Raw genomic sequence first — 19,470 nt, forward strand, 5'->3', positions numbered from 1 at the left:
AGTATCCACAGGGCCCAGTGGTCAGCACTGAGTGGGCAAATGAAGGCTGTGGGGTGGCTGGGGGGACTCAGTATAAAGCCATAGAAAATCAATTTGTAAAAACACCGCTGTGTGCTGGACTCTTTGTTGTGTCTAATCCTACAATAAGATGCCAGGTGGGCATCCTATTTTCCCCATGTCACAGATGAGGAAACTGAAGTTTGCAGAAGCTACCATAGTGACTTGAACAGCATCCCCCCAAATTCATATCCATCCGGGAGCTCTGAAAGTGACCTTATCTGGGAATAGAGTCTTTGTAGATGTCGTTAGCATGGGCCCTAAATCCAATAACCAGCGTTCTGATAAGAAGCCCATGTGAGGGGGCAGCTGGGTGGCTCAGTCAGTTGAGCATCTGCCTTCGGCTCGGGTCGTTGTCTCAGGGTCCTGGGATTGAGCCCTGCATCAGGCTCCCTGCTCAGCGGGGAGACTGCTTCTCCCTCTCCCTCTGACCCTCCGGCCAGCTTCTGCTCCTGCTTGGCTTGCCCTCTCTCTCTCTCTCAAATGAGTAAATAAAAAATCTTAAAAAAAAAAAGGCCATGTGAAGAGGGGGCGCCTGGGTGGTGCAGGTGGTTTAGCATCCAACTCTTGGCTTTAGCTTGGTTGTGATCTCCAGATCGTGGGATCAGGCCAGCCGGGCTCTGAGCTCGGTGGGGAGTCTGCTCGAGACTCTCTCCCTCTCCCTCCGCGCCTCCCTTCTCTCTCTCTGTCTCTCAAATAAATAAATCTTTTATTTTATTTTATTTATTTAATTTTAAAAGATTTTATTTATTTATTTAACAGAGAGCTAGAGAGAGAGCACAAGTAGGCAGAGCACAGGCAGAGGGAGAAGGAGAAGCAGGCTTCCCACTGAGCAGGGAGCCGGACGTGGGGCTCGATCCCAGGACCCTGGGATCATGACCTGAGCCGGAGGCAGCCATTTAACCAACTGAGCCACCCAGGTGCCCCGATCTTTTTTTTTTTTTTAAGATTTTATTTATTTATTTGACAGAGAGAGAGAGCACAAGCAAAGGGAGCGGGAGAGGGAGAAGCAGACTCCCCGTTGAGCAGGGAACCTGATGCGGGGCTCGATCCGAGGACCCTGGGATCATGACCTGAGCCGAAGGCAGACGCTTAACTGACTGAGCCACCCAGGCGTCCCTAAATAAATAAATCTTAAAAAAAAAAAGGAACGTCATGTGAGGAGAGACACACGGACACAGATAAGAAAGCCAGGTGACAACACAGGCCCGGGTGGCAGTGATGGAGATGGAAACCAAGGAATGCCAAGGATGCCAGCAACCGCCAGAAGCTAGGAAAAAGCAAAGGAAGAGTCTTCCCTAGAGCCTTCAGATGTAGCGCAGCCTGGCCAACACCTTGATTTCTGACTTCCAGTCTCCAGAACTGTGAGGGAATACGTTTGTTGTTTAAGCCACCAAGTTTGTGATGATTTGTTATGACAGCCACAGAAAACTAACACAGCTACCTACTTTGCCTATGTTCGTACGCCCTAAAAAGGACAGGTCCAGGCGATTCTAATCAGTCCCGAGCCTTCACCTGTGACCCTACCCCCCATGGAGATTCCTGGCCCTGCGGCAGGCTTACAGCACATCCCTATAGAGCCAGCTCCAAGAGAAACTGTTTCCATTGAGTGTCTGTCTGCTTCTGTCCTCCTAGTGAGTTCCCAAACCATCCTGCATCCTTCTCGGGAGTGGCTGCCAGAAGGCTCATTGTCACCTGGCTCCTCGCTGAGGTACCATAAACCTTGCAGGTACTGGGGCTTAGACTATCCCACTGGGTGGATAGAGAAGAGGCCCAAAGGTGGGGCAGGTCCAGTTCCAGCCACAGCCACACCCTTCTCCCCTTCTTCTGGGTCATCTGGACCTTGGTTCCCTGTCACTCCAGCTCCCTGTCACCACATGGGGTGGCCAAGAGCGTGGGAAGCCAAAGATGTGACTGGCACTGCTGCTTGTCTCCTGGCAGGCCCCACCTGGGGCCCAGGATGTGTCCCCAGCAAGGCCTGGGGTCCAGCTGTGTCCCTCGCACCTGACTCTCTGGCTCCCCAACTTCCCCCCTCACTGGCTGTCCAGGGGCCTGATACAAGCCGCTGAACCCTATCAGCCCTAGCGGCTGGGGGGCAATCAGAGCACACCGCTGCCCCCTCCACCCCCAACCCATCCACCAAAGAGGATCTCCACAAACACAGATCTACAGAGCAAGGCAACTTCAGGGAGAGAGGCCAGTGGCCTTTACTTAAATATACACGGAGACTAGTAAGGAGGAATGATGCCCCCCACTCCTGAGGGCACAGCTCTGTCTCTGGGGCCTCCTACCCAATTCAGGTTAGGCCTGAAACACTCCCGAAGAGCCAACTCAACGTAACCACCCCCACAGGAGGCAGAGGGAGGCCCATCCAGGGATCCAGGCCCAGACGCCACCTCCCTCTTTTTCTGGGAAAATGTCCTCCAGGAATCTCTCAGCCAAGAACACAGAGGGTGGGGTAGGACCTGAGGGGTGTGGGGCTGGGGGGTAGTTCTCTGCTGTCCACAGGACTACAATTCTGAGCACCCCTGCATGCCACTGCCTGGGTTGCCCCCTCCGTGACAACCAAGCTCGACCCTCCCTCCCCACCCCCCTGGACCCCCACCTCGGCCTTCTCCTGTTTGAGGGGACAATGTCCAAGCCTGGCTCGGCCTCTGGAAGGATATGGTCAGGATTTGGGAGACAGCCCAGTTTTGGCTCCAGCCCTGAGGATGTAGAGGAGAGGGAGGGGGTTCTTACCAGGCTGCCAGCTCTGGGCAGGGGTCTGAGAGGTCCCTGGGGCAAGGGGCTGCTGCGTAAGTCTCTGGTCCCGTCACCACCACGTCAGGTCAGCAACAGCGCCTGGGCCCTGGAGGAAGGCAAGCCAAGCGGTCATGCAGGTTTGCCAGGAAGGAAACCTGTGGTGCCAAGGTGGCCCCAGGACAATGCTGACTACAGAGGGGGGTAGTGGAGGCTGGTAGGTCCAGCTGGCGGATGGCAGGCGAGAAGGGGGCCCAGGATAGAAAGGCCCCAGGAGTCCCAATGGGGGTGTCCAAGCAGGCAACAACAGGGGTCAGGGTTCAGTGGATGGTCAAGTGACAAGGACACTAAGCTGTCCTCTGTCTTAAATCAGGGGCTCAGCCCTGGGGGACCACAGTGCCCAGCACCCTGTCCCCAGACACACTCCTGGAGGGCAATACTTAATCCAAAAGAGGAACCTGCATCTGCCCTCACTTACCATGTGCCCTCAGATGGCCACCCCTTACCCCACACACACCCTGTCTGTGCTCACCCCTCCTGCACTGGTGCCCAGGCCCACTGTCCTCACAGGCTGGACACACCCTCTTTGCTGTGGGAGTTGGGGATCTGGAGCCTAGTGCTCCAAATGTCCCCTACCCAGGGAATGTGAGGGCCCAGAGCTGGGAGGGGGGCCTGCAGGGGACAGCAGGCCCCCAAGTAGGCCCCTAGAGCTGCGGTGGGTCCCTAGCTCAAACTTGATCCCTGGAGGAGCCAGGGCTCCCCCTCCTCACACTGCCTCCCCACCCCCGTCAAGCTGGAAGAAGGAAGCCTGGGACAGGTGCAATTGACCTGCTAGCCAGCCTGCCCAGAGCTAGCCCTAGGGTTAACCAGCACTCTTCATCCCAAAAATCTGCCAGGCCTGGGTCAGAGGGAGCCCGAACCACCTAGGCTGCCCTGGCCTGCCCCCAGCCAGGCAGGGAGGGGCAGTAAATATTTGCCAAGCAGGAACATCTATGCAGGTGGACGGGTCATACTACAATTAATTGCCCACTGCCCGGGAAAGTCCTGAAGGCAGGTGATGGCACTGCCTAAGGCTGGCACCGGAATCCCCACACGCCCGGCCTGACTCCGAGTCCAGTGCTCTTTTGTACCACCAAAGCCACTGTTCCACTGTCAGCCAGCCAGAGGCCATGGCCAAGCGCCACCTCGTCCGGCCCTGGCTCAGCGTCTCCCCCAACGGCTCCAGGCCCTGGAGACAGAGCTCCAGAGCCCGGTCTAGCGCGGGCCGGGGCCTCTACCAGCGAGACCTCCCGAACCGAGTGTTTGGGAGCTCCGGGGCCCCCAGCAGGACCCCCCCTTCCACCGCGGCGGCCCCGCCCGGGCGCGCACCCCCAGATCCCGCGCCCCCCACCGGTGCAGCCCCGGCCGGGGCGGGGCGGGGCCGGGGGCGGGGCGCAGACGGCCGGGACTCCCTTCCAGCTCCGCGCCCGCAGCTCAGCGACCATGGGGGCGCGGCTGGGCCGGCGGACCGGACCCGAGGCGGGCTCGGAAGCCGGGGCGGCGGCGGGGTGCGGGCCCGCGCCCTATGAGCGCCGGGTGCGCTGGCTCCGCGAGATCCAGTCCACGCTCCGCGAACAGCGGCCGGAGCGCGCCCGGCAGCTGCTGCGCCTCCTGCGCCAGGCGAGAGAAGGAGCGGGCCGGCCCGGGGCTGGAGGCCGGGGAGGGGCCGGGAGCCGCGGGCTGCGGGCCTGGAAGGGGCCGGGAGGTGCTGCGGAGCTGGCCCGGGGCGCGGGAGGCAGGGCTGGCCCCGGACGGGCGCGCGGGCCGGCAGGGTTCCGAGGGGAGGGTACGACTGGCTGAAGGGGCTTGTCTGGGCGAGAGGGCGAGGGACGGAAAGCAATCGGCTAGAGCGAAGGCCCGCGAGGCTGCGGGGTGGGGTGGGGGCTGTGAGTGCGGAGGAGGGGGCCGCGACGGTGTCCACCTCTCTGGGGTTTGAGAGGTCAGTTGTGTGTGTTGAGGGTGCCCCAAGCCTGGAGCTAAGGACCCAGATTCAGGCCTTGGCGGGAGAAGGGAGGAGCGGCAAGGGAGTGGTGGGAGGGGGACGATATCTTATACTGCGGGGCAAGGGGAAGAGGACAGATCCTGGCTCCTCCAGGGTGAAGGGAGGCACTGCACAGGAGCCTGGAGAGAGGACCCTGGGAAGTGACAGCCCAGCTGGTCAGCCAGTGCGACCCACCATGAGCCTATAGCAGCTACAACTCACATCACCTCCTAACAGGCAAATCACACCCACTGAGTACATACACCTGGCATCTGTACATCACAACACCACATCTGGACTGGGGTGGGGTGGGGGGGCAGTGCGCCTCTGGTCTCACACACACCAGGTACCGGAGCCAGCCCGGGGTGCCCTAGGAGACATGGGTTCTGGTCCCAGCATCACCATTGGGCAAGCCACTTCCCTCTCTGGCCATGTCCCCATCACCCACAGCAGCTGCCACCACAACCTGCCCCGTCCAGGAATCTGAAATCAGCCACACAGGTGTTTGGCCTGCAGGTGGATGATTAGAGAAGGGAAACTGAGGCTTGGAGAACAGTGGTGAGCCTATGACCACAGAGCAGACTGGGGGGCAGCGGAGGCCGGAGCCCAACCTCTAGTCTCCCAGCCCCGCTCCCTGCTGCATTGGGTTTCCTTTCTCTAGGCTGACAGGGCTGGAAAGGTGGGGCTGGCCCTTTAAGAGGAGCTGTCCAGACCAGCAGAAGGCTGGCTGTGTCTGGGGCCCTGTCTGGGTCAGCCCAGGCTCACCAGCTAGCCCTCTCTTCTGGATCCTCCCTAGCTGGCATTTGTAACTTGAATGGTGTTTAAAATGCAAACAGCAAAGCAGCACCCAATCAGCTAGACCATCCAGAGGTACAGATCTTTGTCTGGGACGGCATCTGGAGCCCAAGCACCAGCGGGACTTTTTTTTTTTTTTTTTTAGCTGGGAAACCAGCTCTGTGCCCCCTTGTGTCTCAGAGGTCAGGATTCCCAACCAAAGAGGGGGCTGTCCTGCCCCACAAGCCACAGGGACTCTGCAGTTATGGCCCTTGGGCATTCCCGCTTGGCCTATCTTCCTGTACACAGGGGGCTTGCGCACAGACCGCGTCACTCTCTGGCTTGGGGAGGGCCCAGGGGTCTGGAGGCCCCTCCTGGCTGTGCCTGCCCCATCAGCTTGTCAGTATAATCTCTAAAAGGGTGTTCAGTGCCACACCAGGCCTGTGGGAATAACAGGAGGAGAAGCCCAAGGACTGAAGGGCAGGCCAGGGGCCCGATGGTGAGGTCTCTGTGAGGGGTGGGAGACCTGGAGGCTGGAGAAAGAGGCTGGTGGGCTGGGGAGGGTGGGAATGCCAGGCAGCTCATGAGTCTCTAGTGTTACACAACGAGAGCATTTGGTCTCCACCAAAGGGGTTAGGGGTCAAGTTTAGGTGTGTGTTTCCTGGAGCTGGCTCTGGCAGCCCAAGGGTGGGAATAGATGGGTGTTGGGAGGTTGACAGGCCCGGGAGGAGGCTGTTAGGGAGAGAGGCCTGAAACTCCTGGAGCAGTGGGGAGGGAGAGCTGGGCAGAGAGGGGTGAGGGAAGAGTGCAGGGTGGTTCTGGGCCCCTGCCTGAGTGCTGGGAAGATGGGGATGGCGATGCCCTTTACTATGGGGCACAGGAGGTGAGATGCGCTTCACAGCAGGAGGTGAACACACCCAGTCTAAGCTGCCTTTGGGACATCTGAGCTGAGAAGGGGGCCCATGCCTACAAAAGGGGCCCGGACCTGTCAGCAAACAGATGGTGGCCAGAACTCGGGAGAGCTCAGGAATAAATGGAAGAGAGGCAAATGGCCCCGAAGGAATGCTGGAGGACAGCAGCATTGGGGGGGTCATCGGAGGAGCTCCCCAAAGAACCCTCCAGATAAGCCCAACCCCAGCGGAGGCAGGTGTCACAGTACCATGTTTTGCCTCCGGGGAACCAGTCTAAGGGTTTGGGAACCTACTTATCACCTCCCTGAAGCCCCCGATGCACTGACACTCTCCTCATCCAAAGGGTCCACTTGCCTCTGGACAGTTGGCCCATTGCTGCCTGGAAGCATCCGGGAGGGAGACAGAGAGAGGGGAACAGACATGAGGGGCTGGCTTGGATGGGGGCCTGGAGAAGGGAGAGCCCAACTCCTGGCTCACTCAACTCTCCTCACCACCCACAGGACCTGGGCCTCGAGGGGACCCTCCTCACCGACATCCTCTACAGGAATGTGGCCTTCCTCAATCTGGTGGACCCCATCTCCCATGACCTGCTTGTGAACCTGGCCCGGGACCTGCAGTGCCCCAAGACGGTGAGGCCAGTAGACATGGACCTCAGGCTGGGCAGTGCAGCTGACGGGGACCAGGAGCGCCCAGGGCTGGGAGCTAGGAGCCTCATTCTCATCCGGCTTGCTTCGAGGCCTTAAGCAGATCAATGTCCCTCACTGGGACCCGACGTCAGCTTCAGTGTACTAGGAACACATGTGAGCTGTGCTTTCCTACACCTGAAAAGTCATGTGTTGGGTAGACCTGCTTCCTCTGCGCCAGGACCCAGGATCCAGGCAGGAAGTCATACAGGGACCCTGCGGGACATAGAATGTTCTGACAAATCTGCTGACGGAACCAAACTCCCAGCCTCTGAGTTCCTAGGGCCAGAAGAGAGCCGCCCTCAGCTGGAAACCCTGTCCGCATGTCCCCATCCTGTATGGATACACTTGGGGACAAGTGCTCACTGCTTCCCATAGCAGCGTGAGCCACCAACAAATCCCTCCTCATGTTGAATTGGCGTCTGTCACCTGGGGCCTCCATTCCCCCCCCTCCACCCCTCCCAAGCCACCACATCTGCTCCAAACTCCACTCTGGTGGCACCTGCAGACATCCTGCCATGAACATTGAAGGTGCTGTGCTCCTGACACAGCCACCAGCCCCCAGCCCCCATCCCTCTGTCACAGTGAGTCTCTGTGTGAAACAGTGGTGCCCACTATGGGCCCGGCCAGCCCCGAACTCCTACACTTATATGCAGACATCACCGAGGATCCTGAGGCTAGCCTAGAGCCACACAGTGACTGCCAGGGCTTGTTGCCACTGTGCGTACGCACTGTTAACAGAGGAACAGGGCAAAGAATGTGCTGGGTAGTGGAGGTTGCACAGGGCCAGCTTTGTGGAAAGCAGAGCATCCCTGTTTTTCCATCCGAGCTAGGTCTCTACGAGGGCCCGCTTAGGCCCAGGAGAGAGCCAGGTCGCAGTGCTGTAATGCATGAACCCTCCCAGATCTGGCAGCCCAGACCCAGGCCCTATGGGCAGTCTAGCTTGGAGAGTGAGAGGAAGAAGAGCATGCTGACCTGGCTTGTTTCTATTCCCTGGGGGTGGCGTCAGTGGAGCAGGGTTCCCTGGAGGGGCCTGGTTCTGCCTCCCCTTGTGGCGAGTCCCCGGGGAGCGCTGAGGGTGGGCAGGGAGCCGGCTGATAGCCCGGGACACTGGCCTTGGGCCTGAGGACAGGGAACAAGGGCCCATTGTCTAGGCCTCCTCCCGCCGAGCACTGCGGGCCTCAGACCAGCCTGTCCAGTTACCAGCGGGCAGCCTCCCCTGGCTCTGTGCCAGGCTACAGCCAGGGTGGGGGGTGAGAGGGGGAGGCTAGTGGGCAGCTCAGTGATCCATGATGAATCATGTGCTGGGCCACACACTTGGATCCCCAAGGCCCAGAGGGGGATGGGAGGGGCTCAGCCTCACCCTGACAACGCTGCCCCTCAACAGGACTATGAGCTCTGGAAGTCCTCGGATAAGATCTGCCGGCAGCTAATCTACCACCTCACCCCTCACTCCAAGCGGCAGCGGGGGTCCAGCCTGCCCCGGAGGAAGACCCAGAGCTGGTAAGGGGAGCCTATAGCCACAGCCCCACCTCGTGGCCCCTGAGGGTCCCTTCCTAGGCTGGCATGGAGAGTCAGCTCAGCAAGAGGCTGGTGCCTGAAACCCTACCCTGTGAGCCCCTCACTCTTGTCTGCACCACAGCCCTGGAATGCTCCCCAAGCCAAGTTGCACCCTCTGTGTGACCTGCCTCCTGCCGTTTGCTCGCCCCTCAATCCCTGGCCTATCACAGGGCCTGGCCCTGATCCGGGCCAAGATGACCTCAGCAGACGTCTGCTGAATCCTCACAACACGCTATGGAGGGAGACAGATTCTGGGACATGATTCCAGTTTTACAGGAAAGGAAACTGAGGTTGGGAGAGGCAAAGTGGCTTGCCCAAGGCCACACCCTGCCCTGATTTTCCTACAGCTCTTTGAAAAGCCTTTGCCAGGCTGCCTGAAGCCAAGGCCTCCACAGCCAGCCTGAGAGCTTGCTCTGCCATGGGGTCCCCCTCCCAGTCACTCCATCACAGCTCCGCGGCCAGACAGCCCGGGGACTGGCTGCAGACAACCAGGTCCAGGGACCCAGAACCACAGCCCCAGAGCTCTCCTCTACTTGCTTCCCCATCCTTTGAGCCTGGTGGTTCTCGATGAGCCCAGAGCCCATGGGGTTGTTCCCTGCCACGGTGGGTGAGGGCCCTGGAGGTGGTCACACTGCCTATATGCATAGTACGGCCATGTTCAAATGACAGGAGAGTCCTAGAGGGGGCTCCAGGGGTGGTGGGGGTCCCTTCTCGGTCTCTAAACTTCCTTTCCAGCTTAGAACACAGGGGGCCCTTCACCTCCCAACAGCCCACCCCTACACCTCCCAACACCTCCCCTCTTGCTACTCTGGGCCTGTCCCCTCTCTAGCCCCCAAAGCCGGGGGGACCAGCCTGATACCGTGTCACCCTCATAGGAACATCTATCTGTACCCACAAAGGGTCAACCTTGGAGGAGGTGTGGGCTCAGGAGTCAGAGCACCTCAGTTTGAAGACCTGGCTTCCCTCTTAGCGGTGTGGGACCATGCAAGAGTCCTGTCACCTCTCTGAGCGTCATTTGCTCCTCAGCAGAATGGGATAATCATTCTTACTCTAGATGTAACAGGTGTAGCCACGCAGGCATGCAGTAGGTTTTTATAATAATGGCTCGGGGAAGCTTAACACATGTTATTCCTCACAACAGCCAGGTCCCCTTTTCACCAAAGGAGAAAATGAGGCTCAGAGGGGTTCCAAGAATTGCCCATGGCCACCCATCTAGAAAGTAGCATGGCCTGACTGTAGGGCCTGGGTCCCGCTACTACCGCGGGCTGCCCTGACAGGTCACTATCTGCAGCCAGTGGGGACCTGCCTGGGCCATGGACCCTTGCTCAGTCCATCCTTGCCTGCCACCTTCCCACAGCCTCAAGAGCAGCCTCCAGATGACTCAGCTGGCGGGGGAGACCGTGAACCTTTCGGGGATTCTGCTGTCCACGAGGGATGTGCGGCACATCATGCGCTACCTGGGAAGCCAGGGAGCCGGGCTCACGGTGCTGGACCTGAGCTTCACGGGGCTGAGCGACGAGCTGCTGCGCCTGATGCTGCCCAGCCTCTGGACGCTGCCCCACCTCACCCAGCTCCTGCTCAACGGCAACAGGCTGACGAGGGCCACTGCTCGCGAGCTCACTGAGGCCGTCAAGGACTCCGCCAAGTTCCCCGCGCTGGCCTGGGTGGACCTGGGCAACAATGTGGACGTGACCTCCCTGCCCCAGCCCCTGCTGGTCGGCCTGCGCCGGCGGCTCAGCCAGCGCACCTCACTCCCCACCATCTACGAGGGCCTGGACCTTGAGCCTGAGGGCGGCGTGGCTGGGGCCACCTCTGCTGCGTCCACCTGGGGCTCTGCAGCCGCTGGGCCAGGGTCTGAGCCCCAGGCCTGCTGCACGAGGTGACCCGCCACCCACCCTGGCTCCTGCCTGAGTGCCAATGCTCCTAGGCACATGGCATGGGGGATGATGGAGGCCCTCCAGGCCCCCAGAAATCCAGTGTAAATGCGCAGCCTGGGATGAAGGGGATGGAAGGAGAAGGGGTTCACCAGAGTCCAGATGGTCAACCCAGGATGGACTGTCAGGCTTCCCTCGGCAGGAAGCGCCCGGCACCTGCTGTGCCGATCCCACAGTAAACGGTGATGTCCTGCTCTGCCTCAGCCTTTCTGCACCGTGGACCTCAGGGCCACTGAGCGCCAGCCCTGCTTTTGGGGTGGAGAGGAGGGGTGGTCAAAGATTCAAGGATGCTGTCGACCTGGAAGGGAGGGACCAAGCTCACAATGACATCCCCCAGGTGCTCCCTGGTCAGACACCAAGGTGTGGGGTTGGGTCCACCTGTGGGCTGGGGAGTTAGAGGAGGCTGCCAGGGACCTGACCTTCACATCTGGGTGGGGCTTGGAGAGGAGTAGGTTGGGAGGCCACAGAGGGGCAAAGCTCAGAATGGAGCCCCACAGTAATCTTGTGCCTGAGCCCAGGACCCCTTGGACTGGGGACAAGACTGTGCTGACAGGAGGCAAGGTTCATCGCCCACAGAGCAAGTGCTGCCCACCACCCCTAGTACCCACCCCCCCAGGCTCCCTGTACTTAGTGGGCAACTCCACGGGGTTAGGAGATACCTCCGACCAGAGACAAAGAGCTTGTGTGTTCCCTGCAGGCCCTGAAGGCCCACGTGCACAGTCCTTCCCTCTGGTGGACCCCAAAAAAGCATGCAGGAGGTGGAGGTGGGCACATCCAGCAGCGGGTAGTCGGGGGTGGAGCATTCCTAGGGCTGCCCCAGGGGTAGCCTGTACCCAGCAGGGGGCTATCTCCCATCCCCCTAAGGACCATCAGGGCAGGCTCCAGATCAGAAGCCTAAAGTCATGGTTGCCCCTCCCACCCCAGCCTTGTGTGGAGAGCTGGAGTACAGCCCAACTAGGTGTTGGGCAGGGCAAAGACAAGGAGGGCATTTAAAGATGTCTGGGGGCGGGAAACTGAGGCCCAGAGTGGGGAAGCCAGCAGCCTAAGTCTCCCATGCAGAGCCAGGTCAGGTCTGGGGCAGTGGGGATCCTCATGGATGAGGAGAGACCTGGTGGCAGAGAGAAGCCCGCTGGGCCAAAGAGAAGATGGAGCTCACCCCTGGGCCTACGTACTCAGGCCCACCAGCTGACCTTCCTCCACATTTGGGCCCACAGGGGACCATGAGTCAGCACGGATTCCAGCCTGGCCAGATATACAACAGCCTCTTGGGCCAGAAAGGAGATGGTCAGGAAGGGTGAGGACGGCATGGTGCTGGGTTCCAGGACCAGGCAGGAGGTGGGGAGGAAAAGAGCTCCCTCTCGGCTGCTGCCTGCCCACCCCGAGGGCAGGCCCCCGCCAGCCTGGCTGCTTTTGGAGGAACCCTTATCTGGATGTGGTGGGAAGGGTGTGAATAACACCAGGTTCAGCCCAGCTCTCTGCTCCTGACTTGCTGTTGGGACCTGGCCATGGCCTCCTCTCTCCCGGCCTTGGGTCTCTCCTTTTTCCTCTGTATTAAATAGGGCTGGCTCTCCATAGTTCCTTCCAGCTCTCAACCCACCATCCTGGGGTCCTGACCCTCTCGGTCGTCCTTGTTTTAAAGACATGGGCCTGACCATTGGCTTGGGAGCCACAGAAGTGTCTCCGGTGCCCTCACTCCGGAGCAAGGGGCTCAGGCTCCCTGGAGCAAGGCAAAGCAGGGTGGGGGATGAAAGAGGCCGGCAGAGAGGAGAAAGATGGAGAAACCAGCCTTGCACTCGGCAGGCTGATAAGTCCATCACAGGCAAGAAGTAGTGTTCTCCTGTGATTCTTTGCTGGAGAAATGCCAAGCTCTCTGCTCCCCCCAGCCCTCCTGCTCCCCCCAGCCCTCCTGCTCCCCCAGCCCTCCTGCTCCCCTCGCTCCCTGCCCACCACTGGCCCCAATCCAGCCCACAAACCTTGAATGTCGCTGCTGGGAGAGACTCCTACCAGAATGGTGTGACAGCCTGAGCGGGGTGTCACCCGGCAAGCTCTGGGAGAATTCAGGCGGCAGCAGCTGGTCTCAATCTCCCCGCCTCTCAGACGGAGGCACGCGATGCAATAGTTGAGCTCAAGCATAAACCCGCTCAAGAGAAGAGGGTTGGCCTTGTTGCCAGGCAGGTGTCCACAGCCCCTCCTGTCAGGGCCTCGCGGCCACCGGCTACTCTACAAGCAGGGACACTCCGGGAGGAGGGGGCTTGTGCCGTGAAGCCTGGTGGGCAGAGAGCCCCCGCCAGGTAGCCTCCAGCCTGAGTTCCAGACCCAAGAGGCAGCTGGTGGGCCTGGCCCAGGCCCATCTTGGAGGCAGGTAGGCGTGGCCTGGTCGCAGCCCTGTCACCCACTGGCAGTGTCCTCTCGGGGCCTGTTCCTTCATCTTGGGAACTAGTACACCAAGCCTCCCCTTATCCTGCTGGAGAGAGCATGACAAGGTCTGGAAAGTGCCTGCTGTTGGGCGGGGGGAGCCCACAGGGCAGGCACTCTTCAGCGTCAGTGGGGCCCCCACCCAGGGCCCCCTGGATGGAATGGCAGGAGCCCAAACCTTCAGAACTAGGCAGAGCTGAAGCCCTTTATTTATTTGGAGAGTACTCCTGTAGCTTTTCAGTGGGCTAGGTACTGTTCTGATGGCTTTACTCTTCTTTAATTCTCTTCTCACTTATAGGTGAGTAGCTGAAACAGGGAGAGGTTAAGTGATCTGTCTAAGGTAAAGAGCTAGAAACTGGAGGAGACGGGATGTGAGCCAGGAGGCCTTTGTCTGTGATGCTACAGCCATCCTGGGGGCTGGGGATTCACTGGAATTCTTGAGCAAGCCCCTGCCAAAGACACCATTCGACACAGGAGACCATCACAGGGCTCTGATGGCAGGTGTCCTGCAGTGGGAAAGACCCTCAGCCCACTCCCCCTAGCACAAGACCAATCAGGACCTCCCTGGACCTGTTTCTTCGTGTGCAAAATGGGTGGGGAGGGGAGCAGCGAGGACCCAGGCCTTGCCCTCTTCCAGGATTGAAAGGGACAGATGGGAAGTGGGTTCGGAAGTACTCATCAGACTGAATGAAACCCAGCCAACTGCACGTACCTTCACCTCTCTGGGCATCAGCCTCCTCAAGCCTAAACCCGCCTTGCCAGGATGTTCAGTGCACTGAAGGGAGATGTGTAGGAAAGATACTTGTGATCCACAGGACCTCTGGGACCAACACTTGGGGACTTCTTTTCTGTCCCAGAAGGGAGAATATTTGAGCCCAGATAAGGTGCTTTCAATATGAGTTTACAGCAAATGTCAACCTCTGCTGAGTCTTTGTCTTGAAAATCCAAAATCTCTGGCAGCTGATACCAGTGGTTGATATCAACCCAGCACAGAGGTTTTTCTCTAGGTTCTGGAGGGAAAGGAAAACAAACTTCTTCCTCTTAGAGATAGTTGCCAATCATCAACAAAAACCAGTATTTCCTTTCCCAACTGTATACTTCAATTTTAATTTTTTTAAATTGTATTTTTATCTTTTTAATTTTTTTTTAAAGATTTTATTTATTTATTTGACAGAGAGAGAGAGTTAGCGAGAGCAGGAACACAAGCTGGGGTGTGGGAGAGGGAGAAGCAGGCCTCCTGCCGAGTGGGGAGCCCAATGCGGGGCTCGATCCCAGGACCCTGGGATCATGACCTGAGCCGAAGGCAGACGCTTAACGACTGAGCCACCCAGGCGCCCCTATTTTTTTAATTTTTTTTTTTAAAAAGACTTTATGTATTTATTTGTCAGAGAGAGAGCACAAGCAGGGAGAGTGGCAGGCAGAGGTAGAGGCAGGCTCCCCTCTGAGCAAGGAGCCCGATGCGGGACTCGATCCCAAGACCCTGGGACCATGACCTGAACGGAGACAGCCACTTAACTGACTGAACCACCCAGGCGTCCCTATTTCTTTATTTTTTTTTAAAAAAGATTTATTTATTTCGGGGCACCTGGGTGGCTCAGTCGTTAAGTGTTTGCCTTCGGCTCAGGTCATGATCCCAGGGTCCTGGGATCGAGCCCCTCACCGGGCTCCCTGCTCAGCGGGAAGCCTGCTTCTCTCTCTCCCACTCCCCCCGCATGTGTTTCCTCTCTCGCTGTGTCTCTCTCTGTCAAATAAATAAAATCTTAAAAAAAAGAAGATTTATTTATTTCGAGAGAGAGAGTGGGGGGGCAGAGGGAGAGAGAGAGAGAATCTCAATCAGACTTGGAGCTGAGCGTGGAACTCCACTTTGGGCTCAATCTCACGACCCTGAGATCATGACCTGAGCCGAAATCAAGAGTCAGGCGCTTAACCAACTGAGTCACCCAGGCACCCCCAGAATTGTATAATCTTTCATTGTAGTACAACTGAAATAATAAAGTGAACATAACAAGTGTTACAATTTTTTTTTTAGATTTATTTATTTATTTCAAATTTTTTAGAGAGAGAGAACACGTGTGGGTGCTTGTTTGTGCTTGCATCTGTGCGCACGTGGGAGGAGAGGCAGAGGGAGAGAATCTTCAAGCAGATGCCCCTCTGAGTGCAAAGCCCAAAGGGGGCTCAATCTCAATCTCACGACCCATGAGATCATGACCTGAGCAGAAACCAAGAGTCAAGACACTTAACCAACTGAGCCAACCAGGTGCCTCAACAACTGTTACAATTTAAAGTGTACAATATGGTACATTCTGACTGCCATGAAACCACCACCACAATCAAGACAGTAAAGATATCTGTCATTTCCAGAAGTTTCCGTGTGGCCCTTGATAATGCATCCTTCCTACCCCTCTCTGCCCACTCCCTTCCAAGCAGGGGGTCTTTGACCTGCTTGCTCTCCTTATAGATTAGTTTGCATTTTCTAGAGGGTTTTGTTGCTTTTTTTTTAGTTTATTTATTCTTTTGGTAATCTCTACGCCTAATGTGGGGCTTGAACTCACGACCCTGAGATCAAGAGTCACACACTCTTCCAACTGAGCTAGTTAGGCGCCTCTATAGTTTTAGATATATGGAAGTTTAGATATATGGAAGAATACGGGGTGTACTCTTTTATATTTCTTTCACTCAGCATAATTATTTTGAGACTCCCACGATGTGGCATATATCAGTAGTTCCTCTTAATTGTTGAGTCGTATTTTATTGGTTGGATGTACCACCATTTATTCACCTGTCAATGGACATTTGGGCTGTTTCCAGTGTTTAGCTATTAAAATACAGCTGCTATGAATATTCACGTACAAGGTTTTACATGAACATATATTTCCTTTTCTTTTGGATAGTAGTATCTCATTATGGTTTTCTTTTCTTATAATATCTTTGCCTGCCTGGTTTCGCTTATCAGGGTAATGCTGGTCTCATAGAATGAGTTGAGAAGTTATTCCCTTCTCTTCAATTTTTTATGAAGAGTTTAGGAGAATTGATATTATTTCTTCCTTAAATATTTGGTAAACTTTCTCAGTGAAGGCACATGGGCCTGGAGTTCTCTTTGTAGATGGTTTTCAACTACAATTCCAGTTTCCTTAATAGGTATAGGACTATTCAGGTTAGTTTCAGGTTAGTATTTCTTGAGTAAGTATTGGTATTTTGGATCTTCTAAGGAATTGTCCATTCATCTGAGTTGTTGAATTTGTTGGCATAAAAGTTTTCATGATATTCCCTTTCAATATCTGTGGAATTGGTAGTAGTCACCTCTCTCATTCCTGAGACTGGTAATTGTGTCTTTTTTTTTTTTTTCCTGATCAGTCTGGCTAGAGGTTTATCAATTTTATGATCCTGATTTTCTCTATGGTTTTCTGTTTCCTATTTCATTGATATGCACTTTGATCTCTTTCTTCTGCTTACTTTAGGTTTCATTGGCTCTTCTTTTTTTTAATTTATTTTTTATTTTTTGTAAGTAATCTCTACACCCAATGTGGGGCTCAAACTCACAACCCCAAGATCAAGAGGCGTGTGCTCCACTGACTGAGCCAGCCAGGTGCCCCTTTTTCTAGATTCTCAAATGAATTTTCTTGTCTGGTATTAATACAGGTGAGATCATTGATCTGAGGCCTTTCTTTTTTTTCTAATATGTATGTTTACTGCTATAAATGTCCTGTCCCCCCATCCCACCAAGTTCTGTTTTAGTGGCATCCCACAAATTCTGATATGTTGTGTTTCCATTTAAAAGTCAGGTCATGGGGCGCCTGGGTGGCTCAGTTGGTTAAGTTCCGGCTCAGGTCATGATCCCAGGGTCCTACCATCAGGCTTCCTGCTCGTGGGGAGACTTCTTCTCCCTCTCCCTCTGCTCCTCCCTCTCCCTCTGCTCCTCCCCCTGCTCATGTTTGAGCATGAGCCCGTGCTCAGCGCTTTCTCTCAAATAAATAAATAAAATCTTCAAAAAATAAATAAAATAAAAGTCAGTTCAAAATATTAATTTCTCTTTTGGTTTCTTCTTTGATCCATGGATTACTTAGAAGTGTGTTATTTTGTTTCCAAATTATTTAGAGATTTTCCAAGAATCTTTCTGCTAATGATTTCTAATTTAATTTCTTTGTGGTCAGACAACATAGTATGGCTTTGAAGCCTTTTGAATTTTGGTAAATGTTCTGTGTGCACTTGAGAAGAATGTCACTTGAGAATTCTGCTATTGTTGGGTGGTTCTATTAAGTGTTAATCAAAATCAAGTTGACTACTATATCCTTGCTGGTTTTCTGTCTACTTGAGCTATTGATTTTTGAGAGGGGAACTGAAACCCCTGACTGTAAAGGTATTTGTCTATTTTTAGTTGCATTTTTTGCATCATGTATTTTGAAGCTTTATTATTAGGCGGATAAATGTTTAAGATTCTTATGGCTCCTTGATTAACTGACCCTATCATCATTATAAAATGACCATTATCCCTGGTAATATTTCTTTTTTTTTTTCAAGATTTTATTTATTTATTTTGAGAGTGAGCAAGAGAGAGCACAAATGGGGGTGGGAAGGGGCAGACGGAGAGGGAGAAGCAGACTCCCCGCTGAGCAGGGAACCCAATGTGGGGTTCGATCCCAGGACCCTGGGATCATGACCTGAGCCGAAGGCAGACGCTTAACCAACTGAGGCACCCAGGCAGCCCCCTGGTGATATTTCTTGCTCTGAAACCTACTTGTCTAATATTAATATAGCTATAGCTACTGCAGCTTTCTTTTGATTAGTTGTTACCAATGGTATTATCTCTGTCCATCTTTTCACTTTTATAACCTATTTGTGTCTTTAAAGTGTGTTTCTTACAGGTAGCATATAGGTGGGTTCTGCTTTTCAATTTTTTAAAAATTTTTATTTAAATTCTAGTTAGTTAAAATATAGTGTAATATTGGTTTCAGGAGTAGAACTTAGTGATTCATCACTTACATATAACACCATATCTTCTTTATCCATTCATCAGTCGATGAACATTTGGGCTCTTTCACAAAACTGAGATCTTGATGGTTGCTGAGACTAAGAGTCTGAGGCTCAACTGATTGAGCCACCAGGTGCTCCTAATAAGTTCTTTATCGATTTTAGATACTAACCCTTCATCAGATATGTCATTTGCAGATATCTTCTCCCATTCCGTAGGTTGCCTTTTAGTTCTGTTGATTGTTTCTTTCCTTGTGCAGAAGCTTTTATCTTGATGAAGTCTTAATAGTTCATTTTTGCTTTTGTTTCCCTTGCCTCTGGTGATGTGTCTAGTAAGAAGTTGCAGGTCCTGCTTTTTTTTTTTTTTTTGAAGATTTATTTAGGGGCACCTGGGTGGCTCATTGCTTAAGTGGCTGCCTTTGGCTCAGGTCATGATCCTGGGGTCCTGGGATTGAGTCCGCATCGGGTTCCCTGCTCTGCAGGGAGTCTGCTTCTCCCTCTTCCCTGCTTGTGCTCTCTCTCTCACTAATAAATAAACAAAATCTTTTAAAAAAATAAAGATTTGGGGTGCCTGGGTGGCTCAGATGGTTAAACATCTGCCTTTAGCTCAGATCATGATCTCCAGGTCCTGGGATCGAGCCCCACGTCCGGCTCCCAGCTCAGCAGGGAGTCTGCTTCTCCCTCTCCCTCTGCTTGTGCTCTCTGTCTCTTCTCTCTCAAATGAATAAATAAAATCTTTAAAAAAAATAAAGATTTATTTATTTTAGACAGAGAGAGAGAGTTGGAGGGAGGGGCCAAGGGAGAGAACCTCAAGCAGACTCCCCACTGAGTGTGGCACCGAATGTGGTGCTCAATCTCATAACCCCTAGATCATGACCTGAGCAAAAATCAAGAGTTGGATGAGCCACCCAGGTGTCCAGCAGGTCCTGCTTTTTAAAATTCAATTTGACAACCTCTACTTTTAAATTGGAGTGTTTAGGGGTGCCTGGGTGGTTCAGTCAGTTGAGTGTCTGCCTTCAGCTCAGGGATTATCCCAGAGTCCTGGGATCAAGCCCCACATTGGGCTCCTTGCTCAGCGGGAAGCCTGCTTCTCCCTCTCCCTCTGCCTGCCGCTCCCCCTGCTTGTGGTCTCTCTGTCAAGTAAATAAATAAAATCTTTTTAAAAAATTAAAAAAATAAATTGGAGTGTTTATACCATTTATAATTAATGTGATTATTAAATGTGACTGTTAATGTGATTATTAATTACATTTAATGTGATTCTTGATATGGTTAGTATGGTTATTAATAGGTCATTATTTTTGGGGCACCTGGGTGGCTCAGTCGGTTAAGCAGCTGCCTTCGGCTCAGGTCATGATCCCAGGGTCCTGGGATCAAGCCCCACATTGGGCTCCCTGCTCAGCAGAGAG

General features: G+C 54.5%; 1 protein-coding gene across 1 annotated transcript; it reads left to right on the forward strand.

Moving 5' to 3' along the window:
* Positions 1-4,246: 4,246 nt before the first annotated feature.
* On the forward strand, positions 4,247-10,871 carry LRRC75B (leucine rich repeat containing 75B). Its single transcript, XM_081801723.1, has 4 exons — positions 4,247-4,455; positions 7,002-7,130; positions 8,572-8,687; positions 10,102-10,871. The coding sequence occupies exons 1-4, from the start codon at positions 4,279-4,281 to the stop codon at positions 10,625-10,627; spliced, it is 948 nt and encodes a 315-aa protein (XP_081657849.1). The 5' UTR covers positions 4,247-4,278; the 3' UTR covers positions 10,628-10,871.
* The last annotated feature ends 8,599 nt before the right edge of the window (positions 10,872-19,470 follow it).

Source organism: Leptonychotes weddellii, chromosome 13 (assembly GCF_054177405.1).
Source record: "Leptonychotes weddellii isolate Sample4059 chromosome 13, ASM5417740v2, whole genome shotgun sequence".
Classification (NCBI taxonomy): Eukaryota; Metazoa; Chordata; class Mammalia; order Carnivora; family Phocidae; genus Leptonychotes; species Leptonychotes weddellii.

Coding starts and splice junctions, on each gene's coding strand:
- LRRC75B (XM_081801723.1), top strand. CDS start 4,279: ATGGGGGCGCGGCTGGGCCGGCGGACCGGACCCGAGGCGGGCTCGGAA. Junction 4,456..7,001: donor TGCTGCGCCTCCTGCGCCAG/GCGAGAGAAGGA, acceptor CACCACCCACAG/GACCTGGGCCTCGAGGGGAC. Junction 7,131..8,571: donor ACCTGCAGTGCCCCAAGACG/GTGAGGCCAGTA, acceptor GCCCCTCAACAG/GACTATGAGCTCTGGAAGTC.